The 14301-nt window shown below is 45.3% G+C and overlaps 1 protein-coding gene across 1 annotated transcript in view; it reads right to left on the reverse strand.

Moving 5' to 3' along the window:
- Nucleotides 1-14301, reverse strand: part of LOC147700413 (periodic tryptophan protein 2 homolog) — a 105802-nt gene that overhangs the window by 44447 nt on the left and 47054 nt on the right. The window contains exons 13-16 of the mRNA XM_086935820.1: nt 13626-13776; nt 11766-11946; nt 11269-11416; nt 9561-9669 (exon numbers count right to left, since the gene is read on the reverse strand). Of these exons, the coding sequence (XP_086791946.1) occupies nt 9561-9669; nt 11269-11416; nt 11766-11946; nt 13626-13776 (589 nt within the window). The remainder of the gene's footprint in view (nt 1-9560; nt 9670-11268; nt 11417-11765; nt 11947-13625; nt 13777-14301) is intronic.

Raw genomic sequence — 14301 nt, forward strand, 5'->3', positions numbered from 1 at the left:
TATAATGAAGGGCAAAGGTATCAGAAAGCCGGGATAGTGAAACAGCTTACTACTTTGTGTGGCTCAAGGACTGGCAAGCAGTACTTGAAACCCACTTGAGGTAAGAGCACTTCAATGAACGAATGGCTGGCGGTTACCAGAGTGGGCCTGCACTGTCTGGACTGGGCCTCTGCTTGCAGAGAACAAGCTATGTGGCATCATGCAGACAATGAACTACAATTCCCAGCAGGCCACACACACACTCACATGCTGTAGAAAACAGCCATCTTGGAATATTGGGTATAACTTTCCTTGAGGCCAATGGTGTTTTGTATATATATATATATATATATATATATATATATATATATATATATATATATATATATATATATATATATATTATATATATGTATTATATTTGATTTTTAGCAAGCACATATGAACTGCTAAAAATTAGGAAAAACACAATGTTAACGTTGTTTAACTTGAAGTTCTATAGAAGTTACATTGGAACTATAACTCATGTTCCCCAAATTAGCTAACAACGATGAAGCTTGATGTAGGGATTCCACTCACAGGAAGAGAAGTGCCAATATCACACACAAAAAACAGAACACAGTTACAAAAAGTGATATCGTTCTGACTCAAACACAAGCTACTGCAATTCACTAGTTATGGTTTCCATGCACCCAACACACACTGTGACTGGCAAAATAACCTTGAAGAGACCTCTCGACTAGTAGTAGAGATGGCGCTGATTGTAAAGTAATTACATCAGTCCGTGAGACAGTAAAAAATAGTTTTTCTCATATCAACTGTGCTATACTGTGATAAACTCAAATTTGACCTTTGTATTGTAATAATACACGTGAGAACCTGTGTTTATTGGTAAATTTGCTCTAAATAACATGTTATTGGGACACATTTATTTTCATTAGCATTGCATAAATATACACTTGAGGTAGTCATATTTCTATGTTCGTTTTTTCAGGAGTTACCAGTCTCATATAAAAGGTACAGAGAGTCGGTTACACAGAGATATTTGTAGGGTATATCCTTTTCCCATTACATCTAAAGATAGAAACCTGACAAGTTACTTAAGACATCTCTGTCTCGTAGAGATGCCCTATATTCTACAGACCTCTGTGACCAACAGAAGTGATAAGCCAGAGTGGCGGAGCCCTGTGTCTGCCTTCTCTCTCATTCCATTCCCCTTTCCATGCTTCTACTACTGGTCCTCATAATCCAGGGCAAGTCGTCACTGGTGGAAGGTTTGAGGTGAAGAGCATCGCTCCCGCTGGACCAATGAGAGAGCAGATGTGTGTTTGTGATGTACTTCGACTTCATAATACTTTCAATAGCACTTAGACTTATGTGAAGGCTCTGCATCCTTGGGACTGAAGGCAGCGTGGTGAGTTTGGTTGGAAATGGTTGAGCCAGATGAAGTACATTCAGAGTTTAGGATGGGGTCATAGCCACTCACGAGATGACAGTGTCATCAAAAATGGCTTGTAATGCATGGATTTGTCTGCACTTTGCAAGGACAGTGCACAGGAGGTGGCAGCCTACTCAAAGGTTGCGAGGAGTTTTTCAGAGTGTTCCGGCGAACAGGGTTAATATGGAAATTGTGCAAAAGCTGTAGACAGGGTATATCTTTCCAGGGGTGTTATGAAGTGATGAGATTAGTACAGTTAGAGCGGCTAGTCAGTGCGAAGACCGTGAGGAGTGTGAAAAGGTTTGTGAATGCCAGAAAGGACATCTCAATAGGTTGGTGTAAGGAACAAGATACGGGGAGAGCGAGACACCTGCAGAGCAGGGTATGAGGAGGGAAAAGCTTTAAGATCATTTCACACCACATATTTCTTGTTCTCAAGTTAGGCGGTGCAAGAACAGACCAGCTTGAGCCCTATACGATCTAGCTCAGCGGTACTCAAAGTACGGCCCGTGGGCCAATTACCGCCCGCCAGGCCATTTCATGCGGACCCCGTGGAAATCAGCAGGCACAAAATCGGCCCCATATCTGTCTGCTGTAATTCCTCTGGGACGCATTTGCCGGGTAAAGCATGAAGAGGGCATGCGTGGAAATCCAGTGTCTTGTATGCTCACCCGTAGTCCCCACTTTCATCTGCCCCCCTGGCGCCACCTGGTCACTCTGCCATTGAGGCTGTGCTGCCTGTACATGCTGCTCATAGACAGTGTGGCCTCTTTAATATTTCAATTGGTGCCGGTAAAACAGAGCTGTCTCTGTAGTTACATTTATGATTTAAGGCCCCTGGTTAGGGTTTTAGCGGAGCCCGGACTTTCTTTCCTCATGGTGTCAGAGCAGGCTCGTAGTGTAAACAGAATAAATAAAATAAGGATCCAGCGATATCCTCACGTGAATCCATGGGCTGCTCATACCCTTTTGTTTTAAGGCATGACTTCACCTTAGGCATATGGGATGCTACAGGCTCTCGTTTCGTGGAACTTTGGTTTACAGGTGGAATTGGGTGAGATACAGTTTAAACACAAAGTTATATGCCTCGGAAGCAGCCCAGTCGGATCATTTTAGATAAATCCCAGCTTCCTTACTTTTTGAAATTGTGCGATTCTGAGTGAAAAATGTATGTGCCTGTGTTGCGGACAATATTTCTAACATTCTTTACAGGCAATTCAGCTTGCTTTAGAAAGTGTATTACTTTTCAGTCATCCAACACTACCTGTCTGAGTCGTGGAACAGATGTAGCATCAGGTCTTTTATGCTGCAGAATTGAACAGCAAATAGTTATTGGTTTTGGAACACATAAGGTAGAGTCAGAGCTGAGGGGACAAGGGCTCAGTGTGAACATAGAGGGCAGAGGCAGAATTAACCAGTAGAGGTAAAGGGAAGGGGCAGAGAAAGAAAACCAGAGGGACTGGCAGACTCCGTATGTGCAAAGCATAAAACCAGAATGAAAAGCGCAATGAGGAGGTATGGAAAGGTTAAGGGTTAAGAGAAGAGAGCGAGGGAGTAGGAGCAACGTGAAATATAAAAAGCGTGAGGGAGCAGGAGCAGAGTAAGGACAGGAAGAGTGGGCTGCTCTACACGTAGGGACTATATTGAGAGATATATATGGAAGGTGAAAGTCAAGTCAGGGACATGGGCAAGGAAATTGTGAGGGGTACGACAATAATGGAACCAAAAACTATGAGCTAGCAGCAGAGTGAAGGGAAGCTGTGAAGTGAAGGTGTAAAGCAGAACTGCAAGAAGGACAAAGGGACTGGCTTATCAGTAGAGTAGGCCTTCAGTAGAGGAAAGGTGTACAGGCACAATGAGTGTGTAGGCGCTGAGTGACGCAGTAGGGCACAACAAGAGGGTAGGCTTAGAGTGGTGAGTTAGCGTGAAATGAGAGGTTAAGCCTAGGATGAGTTGTTAGAGCACAATGAGAGGCTAGGAAGTTTGATAGGGTATGAGGAGAGAGAAATAATGCTGAATAAAACAGACAAGTGTGGTGCCAAAAAGGTGTGACCAGATAGGGATAGAGTGTGATGGAAGGAGAGCAGGAGCAGCGTTAAAAAGTCAAGGTGTGGAGAGAGTGAATGCAGGTTAAGACGTTGGGGCCAGAGTAGGTCCAAAACGACAGGCTATGACCATAGTGAAATAGAAGGGCCAGGAAATGAGTATGAGCAGAGTGAAGAGGGGTGGAATAATGAGGTTGGTGGGACAGATAGAGGAAGCAGAGGTACTGGGAGCAGATTGAGATTCTAGTAATGGAAAGCAGGGGTAGGGGCAGTGTGAGAGGCATTCACGAGATAAGGAAAGAACCGAGGTTAGAGGGAGAGGTATAATGAGTGGGTACAGTGAGGGTAAAACAATAGGAGAAGAGTAAAGTGACAGAGCGCCAAGCTGTCGGACGGGTCAGGAAACAAGTGAATATGGCAAGAATGAAACAGTCATATGGTAGGGTCCGAGTTAGAGCGCAGGGTCGGAATTAATGCAAAGGATCACAGCGGACCCTAGGCGCAGAGTCATTGAGTGTAGGGCCCAGGAGCGGACCCTAGGCGCAGAGTCATTGAGTGTAGGGCCCAGGAGCGGACCCTAGGCGCAGAGTCATTGAGTTTAGGGTCCAGGAGCCGACCCTAGGAGCAGAGTCATTGAGTGTAGGGCCCAGGAGCGGACCCTAGGCGCAGAGTCATTGAGCGTAGGGCCCAGGAGCGGACCCTAGGGGGCAGTCATTGAGTGTAGGGCCCAGGAGTGGACCCTAGGGGGCAGAGTCATTGAGTGTAGGGCCCAGCACTCCCCAGACTTGACTCCAAGAGCGTGTGGTGGTGGTGTGCGTCACTGCTGCATTTTCAGCGCGGCGGCTGGCCAAAAATGATACCCAGGGCTGTCATTGGGAGCGCTTACACGCGCTACAAGATTCACGGCCCTGGGACCCACAAACACGGTACGTCAACACTTTTCAAAACAAGACAAAGATGGAAAACTATGATCAGAAACCCACAGATCCCAGTAAAAAATATTGACAGTATTAATTTGGGGAACATACATACATATATTACATTTCGAATGTCTAGTAATGTTTTGAAAACGGGGTGATTTTATTTTTACCCTGCCCCCACTGACCCCTCCCACCAACCCCATCGCTCAGGTCCATCTGTGGGCCCTCAGCCACAAGCTAGACCGCAATTTTGGCCCCCGAGAAAAAGTTTTGAGTAACCATGATCTAGCTGATCTAAAATGTGTAATCTCAAACTCTGACATAGTGTACCACGTGCACATAAGTAATTTATGGAAAAGCCTGAATTGTATCCACTGTGAAGATGGGTAAGAGAAGAAGCCCAAACAGCCTGGGAAAATGATTCTACATGATCTGAAGCCTAAAGCAATAAGAGGCTGTCAAGAATAAATTTGCCAAGCTCCTCCCATACACTACCCACACGCTACAAGGGAAGATGTAACAGTCTGTCAGGACAATGAAAAAGAGGGTCATTTACACACATTTATTAAAATGCTTTTATATTTTCTTGAGGCCGTTTTAAGCAAGGGTGGAGAATGCATGGGGAGAACATCGCGTAGCATTCTGTGAAAATAAGAACTGCAAAGACAGCAAACTATGTGCAATGTCGCTTTTCATCTAGCATGATCCCTTCCTCTAAAGGGCTCAACCCAACATATATAGAGCTTAAAATACACTGCTGCACGTTAGTAGTGTGAAGAGCGTTCTTATATTTTTTCAATAGGTACCAGGAGCTTGAGCCAGCTTGAATGCTTCCGTAATTGGAGCAACAAAGTATCCCAAGGGTGATATCAGAGTTGTACACGGCAATCTGATGGTTTCTCCTCTCTTCTATCAGAGGCTTCTCTGAGGTCTGATGGTTTCTCTCTCTCTTCTACCAGAGGCTTCTCTGAGGTCTGAGGCTTTCTCCCTCTCTTCTACCAGAGGCTTCTCTGAGGTCTGAGGGTTTCTCTCTCTCTTCTACCAGAGGCTTCTCTGCGGTCTGATGGTTTCTCCTCTCTTCTACAAGAGGCTTCTCTGCGGTCTGATGGTTTCTCCCTCTCTTCTACAAGAGGTTTCTCTGCGGTCTGATGGTTTCTGCCTCTCTTCTACCAGAGGCTTCTCTGCGGTCTGATGGTTTCTCCATCTCTTCTACCAGAGGCTTCTCTGCGGTCTGATGGTTTCTCCTCTCTTCTACAAGAGGCTTCTCTGCGGTCTGATGGTTTCTCCTCTCTTCTACAAGAGGCTTCTCTGAGGTCTGATGGTTTCTCCATCTCTTCTACAAGAGGCTTCTCTGAGGTCTGATGGTTTCTCCCTCTCTTCTACAAGAGGCTTCTCTGAGGTCTGATGGTTTCTCCCTCTCTTCTACAAGAGGCTTCTCTGCGGTCTGATGGTTTCTCTCTCTCTTCTACAAGAGGCTTCTCTGAGGTCTGAGGGTTTCTCCCTCTCTTCTACAAGAGGCTTCTCTGAGGTCTGATGGTTTCTCCCTCTCTTCTACTAGAGGCTTCTCTGAGGTTTAATGGTTTCTCCATCTCTTCTACAAGAGGCTTCTCTGCGGTCTGATGGTATCTCCATCTCTTCTACAAGAGGCTTCTCTGAGGTCTGAGGGTTTCTCCCTCTCTTTAACAAGAGGCTTCTCTGAGGTCTGATGGTTTCTCCCTCTCTTCTATCAGAGGCTTCTCTGAGGTCTGAGGGTTTCTCCCTCTCTTTTACGAGAGGCTTCTCTGAGGTCTGATGGTTTCTCCCTCTCTTTAACAAGAGGCTTCTCTGAGGTCTGATGGTTTCTCCCTCTCTTCTACTAGAGGCTTCTCTGAGGTTTAATGGTTTCTCCATCTCTTCTACAAGAGGCTTCTCTGAGGTCTGAGGGTTTCTCCCTCTCTTCTACGAGAGGCTTGTCTGAGGTCTGATGGTTTCTCCCCCTCTTCTACGAGAGGCTTCTCTGAGGTCTGATGGTTTCTCCCTCTCTTTAACAAGAGGCTTCTCTGAGGTCTGATGGTTTCTCCCTCTCTTTAACAAGAGGCTTCTCTGAGGTCTGATGGTTTCTCCCTCTCTTTAACAAGAGGCTTCTCTGAGGTCTGATGGTTTCTCCCTCTCTTTAACAAGAGGCTTCTCTGAGGTCTGATGGTTTCTCTCTCTCTTCAACAAGAGGCTTCTCTGAGGTCTGATGGTTTCTCCCTCTCTTTAACAAGAGGCTTCTCTGAGGTCTGATGGTTTCTCCCTCTCTTCTACAAGAGGCTTCTCTGAGGTTTGATGGTTTCGCCCTCTCTTCTACAAGAGGCTTCTCTGAGGTCTGATGGTTTCTCCCTCTCTTCAACAAGAGGCTTCTCTGAGGTCTGATGGTTTCTCCCTCTCTTCAACAAGAGGCTTCTCTGAGGTCTGATGGTTTCTCCCTCTCTTCAACAAGAGGCTTCTCTAAGGTCTGATGGTTTCTCCTCTCTTCTACAAGAGGCTTCGCTGAGGTCTGAGGGTTTCTCCCTCTCTTCTACAAGAGGTTTCTCTGAGGTTTGCTGGTTTCGCCCTCTCTTCTACAAGAGGCTTCTCTGCGGTCTGATGGTATCTCCATCTCTTCAACAAGAGGCTTCTCTGAGGTCTGATGGTTTCTCCCTCTCTTCAACAAGAGGCTTCTCTGAGGTCTGATGGTTTCTCCCTCTCTTCAACAAGAGGCTTCGCTGAGGTCTGAGGGTTTCTCCCTCTCTTTAACAAGAGGCTTCTCTGAGGTCTGATGGTTTCTCCCTCTCTTTAACAAGAGGCTTCTCTGAGGTCTGATGGTTTCTCCCTCTCTTCTATCAGAGGCTTCTTTGAGGTCTGAGGGGTTCTCCCTCTCTTCTACGAGAGGCTTCTCTGAGGTCTGATGGTTTCTCCCTCTCTTTAACAAGAGGCTTCTCTGAGGTCTGATGGTTTCTCCCTCTCTTCTACTAGAGGCTTCTCTGAGGTTTAATGGTTTCTCCATCTCTTCTACAAGAGGCTTCTCTGAGGTCTGAGGGTTTCTCCCTCTCTTCTACGAGAGGCTTGTCTGAGGTCTGATGGTTTCTCCCTCTCTTCTACGAGAGGCTTCTCTGAGGTCTGATGGTTTCTCCCTCTCTTTAACAAGAGGCTTCTCTGAGGTCTGATGGTTTCTCCATCTCTTCTACAAGAGGCTTCTCTGAGGTCTGATGGTTTCTCCCTCTCTTCAACAAGAGGCTTCTCTGAGGTCTGATGGTTTCTCCCTCTCTTCAACAAGAGGCTTCTCTGAGGTCTGATGGTTTCTCCCTCTCTTCAACAAGAGGCTTCTCTGAGGTCTGATGGTTTCTCCTCTCTTCTACAAGAGGCTTCGCTGAGGTCTGAGGGTTTCTCCCTCTCTTCTACAAGAGGTTTCTCTGAGGTTTGCTGGTTTCGCCCTCTCTTCTACAAGAGGTTTCTCTGCGGTCGGATGGCTTCTCCCTCTCTTCTACAAGAGGTTTCTCTGCGGTCTGATGGTTTCTCTCTCTCTTCTACAAGAGGCTTCTCTGAGGTTTGCTGGTTTCTCCCTCTCTTCTACAAGAGGCTTCTCTTAGGTTTGATGGTTCTCCCTCTCTTCTACCAGAGGTTTCTCTGCGGTCTGATGGTTTCTCCCTCTCTTCTACTAGAGGCTTCTCTGAGGTTTGCTGGTTTCGCCCTCTCTTCTACAAGAGGCTTCTCTGAGGTCTGAGAGTTTCTCCCTCTCTTCTACAAGAGGCTTCTCTGCGGTCTGATGGTTTCTCCCTCTCTTCTACAAGAGGCTTCTCTTAGGTTTGATGGTTCTCCCTCTCTTCTACCAGAGGTTTCTCTGTAGAAGTGTGGCACTAGTGCACAACAGTAATGGATGAACCAATGAGGGAGCCCTCTCTCAGATCAGTTACGAGACGAATGAGACAGGCAGGGACCAGGAAACGTAATGACTAATTTTGCACAGTGTGTGCTGGAACAAATAGCACTGGAATCCTTATTTTAATACCAAGGGAAACAGGAGAGCTAGATTTAGATACCTCTATAGAAGTCAAACTGAAAACAAGCTTATATTACATTTCTTCAGGATATGCGTACTGATACCCGATAAAATGTTACAACCTATCCAAGTAAAAAGGTATGCAGTCTTAAACTCTCTCTAGGCTCATTCTGAATATGCATTACTGCTGACCCTAACAGATTAGCTCTAACCAGAATTATTCTGGTTAAAGCAGAGCATGTTGCAACTCCAATATGGTCCGGGAAAGTGATGTACAGCAGAGGAGGACAAGCTTCAAATAGTTCATACTTCAGCAAGACCTCTGCAGACAGGTGAGTCACAGAAGAGCACACCTTCGGCCCTGAAATCAAAAGCCACCTCAGGGGGGATACTGGATGCACTTGGCTTGGACATGTAGATCTTTGACGTAGAGTAGTGATGAAAGTGCCATCAACAAGATCAACAAACTAACCCAACATGACTGAACAGGAACTTGAGGGACTAGCGGGGCATTGTGAGAAACAAATGAAGGAGAAATGTCAGTCGGATAATGCAGGTGGTTTAAAGGAGGAAGTGCACAGATATCTGTACTACAAAGCGTAGGAACTAGGTGGGATGCATTTATTTCACATGACGGTACACAACTTAAGGGCACATCAGGTGAAATCAGCGCCAAAAACAGACAGAGTAGATATAGCTTGTGAAATAGGCAATGCTGAGGTTGTATACTTAGATAGGCAGGAAAGACATGGCCTGTGATGGCTGCTTCGGGTCTGCTGGCAGGAAAGATAGTCTGGGAAACATAGCAGCATTATGGTTTGACAGGTGAGACAAGCCAGGTACAGCAGGTGCGGGGAAGATGCATCATCTGGCGGCAGCAGCAGTTCAGAGCATTTAGCAGGGGGTAAGCAGAAGAGACATGTCCGATAAAGTTGGTACAGGTAAGCAAAGAAAACAGAAAGGACATGCCTGGTAGTACAATGAAAGAAGCAGTACAGAGGCTTGGCAAGGGGAAGCAGGAGAGACGCACCAGATAAAGATGGTATAATAAAGCAAGCATGACCGATCTAGTTGTGGAAGAAGAGAGTGCAGAGAGTTCACAGCAGGTAGAGAGAAGGACACCTGCCAGGTGAGGCTGGTGCAGAGAATTTCACAAGTCACCAGGGGCAGCACTGTACCTCTTTTTACCCCTGGCAAGGCGATGCTGGCCCCATCCTCATCTCCAGCCCCCTCATCGATCAACGCCAGGCTGCCAAACTCCGTCATCTTCCGACGATCCAGGTACTCCTGAAACAGAGAGGTCAGGGATCAGATGAGCATTTAAAAAATAACGTCCTTTTAAAGAATAGGAGAACTCTGCAGGTTTAGAAGACACTCACCCACACGGTTTATGGAACAACAACACTGACTGGGAATTTCTACACTTCAACATGTCAACTTAACATATCGAGATTATATAAAATAAAATCAATGCATCAAGCAGAAAGTTCCCTACAAAAAAGGAAGTATTTAAACGGTAAGCAGTAACCAATGTGCCCACTGGAAAGAAGACCAGGCAGATGCAAAGTGAACAGATATGTGGCGAGTCATTGCTTTCTGAATTATAAGACATCTGTTTCTCAAGAGTTCTCTTCGTGGAGATCTGTCTTCTATTTTTAGGACTAAAAGTAAATGAGTGTGTGCTAGTTAATCTTCCTTCAGTCGATGCTTAGCAGCACCTGGCGCTTCTCTACAAAGCCTTACTAAAAAGAACTTGGAAAACGGTGTCAGAAGACTAAAACGGGTTGACACTTCACAGCATTCCTGTGCCCTGCCAAACGTATCTGAAAAATGATCCGTGAAAGAGTGGCCTGCCCAGGGGAGAGAAAGCGTCTCATTTATAGTATGGTGAATAAAGCCAACAACGGTGGTCAAGCCGTCAAATCAAGAGCATACGGGCAGCGGAGAGGCTTAGTACTTTTGGCGAAAACGAGCAATGCTGCCAGTTCCATCAAGCCATGGAGGCGTGTCTGAACGGCCAGTTTGTCTCACATTTGCCAACTACAAAATAGGGATTGGTTTATGGGAAATGTAAAATAGAAGTGCCACTCTATAGAGGGATACGGATTTGTCTGATGAGAAACACCTCATCTAACCTTGATTATTCTTGATATTTTTGAGTGCTCAATCTTCAGAGCGTGGAGCGATGTTCAGCTTGATTTACATCACACATACAGACATCAGAGGTTGAAGACCGGCAGAAGGAAATACCAAACTCGACAAAACACACTTCATCACATATAAAAGCCATAAATGTCCGAAGCCTTAGATTAAGAGGATTTCACTACATACATGATCCGTAACAAAGTAAATCATGAAAAGTGCCCTGAATCTCAGTGCAGGGGAGCGCCAGCAGTGTCCTCTGAACAGTAGAGTCTTCTTCTTCTTGGTTCAGTATCAAATACAGAGACAAACAATAGCAGGAGCAGCAAAAGGCCTCACTATAAAGGACGTTCACTCACTGTACATCCGTTGAACTGGCAGCTGCAGCATGGCAGCAGTGGGAGGAAGGATTTCATGTTTTGGAAGCAAGAAAAAGAAAACCTTTGGACATATCTGATCTGATCTGCAACTCCACCTCTATCAGCTTTTATTGATTAAAATGTACAGGGTTAAAAGTCCTCTTCCTGAGGTTAGAGGTTACAGAATACAACTGGTATTAAGAAGCTGACCCGATCAAGGAGTGAGAGATAGGTGTAGAGATCTGCAGTCTCTCTCTGAATCGGCTTTCAACATGCCTAATTATTTTGGGGCATTAACTTTAAGACAAGCACAGCAGCCAATTCTTTCTAGGTAAGAGACCCACATCTAGCATTGTGAAACCATCCAGCACAACGGCTCTCTTACCTCCATAGCATCCAGAGAGCGATTACAAGAGATTTCAAACTTCTTCATGAGGATCTGCTCCTGTATGTGGTAAATGCAAACAAACTTGGAGGCTCCACCGGCCAGCAGGGACTGCCCATCAGCGGAGTAGCACAGAGTGCTGAAGGATCTGAGAGCAGAAAATGAAAAATGGAAAGGGTAGTTCATTACTGCAGGAATGTATCAGTTACTCTGGGTGGAAAGTAAAACGTGCTGTACTTCTGAACCTAGATTGAAGGGCGCCTATGCCCCCTGTACAATGGGAAGGCAGTCATATGCTACATCCGAAAGAGGTTTCATTCGACAGCAGTAAACGCTCTCAATGCCTTGATGAACTTTCCTCAATAATGAAGTCGAGTCCCATTCAATGATTTGATGACCGATCCATCTCTCCAGCCTCTCTAATGCCGCAATGACCTGCCCCTCTCACTGCTCTCACTAGTGCCTTGATGGCTGGCCCTCTTGGGTTCGATACGTACTTGCCCTTAGCAGACTGCTTGGCTGTGATTTTGTCAGTCTCTTTACGCCCCATCTGAAGGTCATGTCTTCCTTCGATCGAGCCCGTCTGCACAGCATTTTGGGGGTCCCAGAAAGTGATATGCCCGTCCAGTGTGGCGACCGCCAGCTCCTTTCCATCTGGGCGATATGTAACTGTGAGGGCTGCGGACACAATCAAGAGCATTAATTACTCCCAAAACCAAGACCTAGGGTAATATTTGGATAAACAGCGTTATCAGGACACTTGGCTTCACTACACATTTTTTAAATTACTAATTTCAGGAAAGCACTTCTAAAAATATCATGCTGCACTCCTGCCTTCCTAATTGGTTGGGATTGGTCTGCACTCGACTTCAGACTCACCAAGACCAGCTCATTACCAGCAGGCATACCAGTTCTTGTTACCATCTCCACCCCATCTAAGCAGGATGCAAGAGCCATCTTGATTGTGGCCCTTGCCCTTGGGGGTCATCCCTCTATTGTGCTGAGAGAGTCTTTAATGTTTTAACTCTTTGTATTTGGACAAAAAAAGACACTGGGCTTCAAGAAATCCTTGGTGTGCAGAACATTCAGCAGGCAACCCTCTGAGTTTCTGCTTTCCCTTTGCCAGAATGCAGATGTCCGAGGGAGGTCACAAATACCCAAAAGGGTGCGATTGTGGCATTCATCGGACTCATGGAAGGTGACAGACGCAGCCTTCCACTCTTATGGTTTACGAGCCTTATGTGAAGGTCTGACGGGCCTTGATGGGACCCTGCCTGCATAGGATGGTGCAGGAGAAAGGAGGCCAACAGTGGGTTGCATACACCGTTCCTTGCTTATCTCCCTAGTTCTACATTTCAAGCCTCGACAATCTTCTAAATTTTCATGTTACGGTAGTTCAACCAACAAACAAAGCAGGATGTCCATCTTCCTTGGTCACATTCTCCATACAATGAGAACAATTTCAAATACAGCCACCATTTCAAAAAGCAAAAAAAAAACACTCACACAGTGGAGCAGAAAAGAAACTATGCAAAAACACATATGGGGAACAAAATAGGCAGAGGCCCTACTACACCACATCCGTATGTTCCAAAGCAGCATAACAATGTACTGGCTTTTATAGAACATGAACTGCTTTATAAATGTAAGGATTTGAGTGTGCAGGCATTCAATGTGCAATTGAGTAAATATATATATATATATATATATATATATAGTTCCATGATAGCAACAATTTCTAAGATGGCACCAGAACTATGTGCAATACTCTAGATGAGACCTTTAGCACTCATATGGCCTCCAGAGATGGGCACAATTCACCTGAGAAAAGATGCAGGGACACAAAACAAGCCACAGAACGTATCAAACTTCATAACAACACTAATAACAATACTACAGATGAGGTCTCAAGAAACGAACACAATACTCTGGGAAAACTGCCCCATAATCGGAGGTCTACAGCTCTGAGCACTATTCTAAAGGTGCGGTCTCAAGAATGCCTTCTAAAGTGCACACAAAAGACTGCAGTTATACACACTCGGGATGAGGCCTGACCAGTTTACTAGTGCTATGTACAGTGGGAAATTCTATTTTTTTCTGTTGCTCAGATGTCTTTCTGCACCCCAGGACTCTTGGCATGCCTGAAGTCATCATTTTTCTTTAGATACTACAACATCATCTGGTAACCCAAGGATCCAGCTGTTTGGGATTTCTCAAACCCTCACCATATTCTGCACTGAACTCATGATCAGCTACATCAGTTTATTTACTTAGTATTTAGTAAACAAGGTCTCACCACAAGAGGTAGAAACATTCAGGAAGAGGAAGTAAAGTGATGGTAGTGTGTATATCCTTACCGTCCGAGTTCAGCGAAAGCGTCTCTTTGGTTTTCCAGCTGTCTGACATATCCCAGAGTCGGACGGTCTTATCCCAAGAAGCTGTGGCCAACATGGTCTGTACAGGACTGAAGCTTATGCTGCTGATGGGAGCTTCATGGCCAACCAACACCTGTGAGTAAAAGAGCAAGACTGATGGGGAGCTTGCAGAACATTAAAGAAAGAGCAGAGGTGTGCAGTCAGGACAGGGAGAATATGTGGCTTACCTGCAAATCTTAGTTCTCAGTCATGGGAATCTTCATTTAACTATTAAACTCGGAATATCTCCTCCTACATACACCATTTCAAAGCAATAAAAATACAGAACCTTCTCTTATACTAAAAAAGGGATTTTATGTATGAGTGCCAATACACAGGCAACAAGAATTAAATTATTTTTACTTTAAAAATCACCTAATCTGAAATTAGCCCACACTGGAAAAAATTAGCTTTCTCAGTCCTTGGCAATGTCATCCTAAATGAAAATGTAAATAAAAACAACCAAGCAGAACCCACTAGGCAGTGTCTTCCGTGAGCTGAGACAACGCATCTCTTAGGGAGTGTGCAGCTCAGTTCCTTATAAAGCAAATCACTGGCGTTGAAGAGCTGTCCATTTTAACAGGGATACATATGAATATACATATGGGTGGAGCTGCCA

The sequence above is a fragment of the Lissotriton vulgaris genome, chromosome 8 (genome assembly GCF_964263255.1).
Source record: "Lissotriton vulgaris chromosome 8, aLisVul1.2, whole genome shotgun sequence".
NCBI lineage: Eukaryota > Metazoa > Chordata > Amphibia > Caudata > Salamandridae > Lissotriton > Lissotriton vulgaris.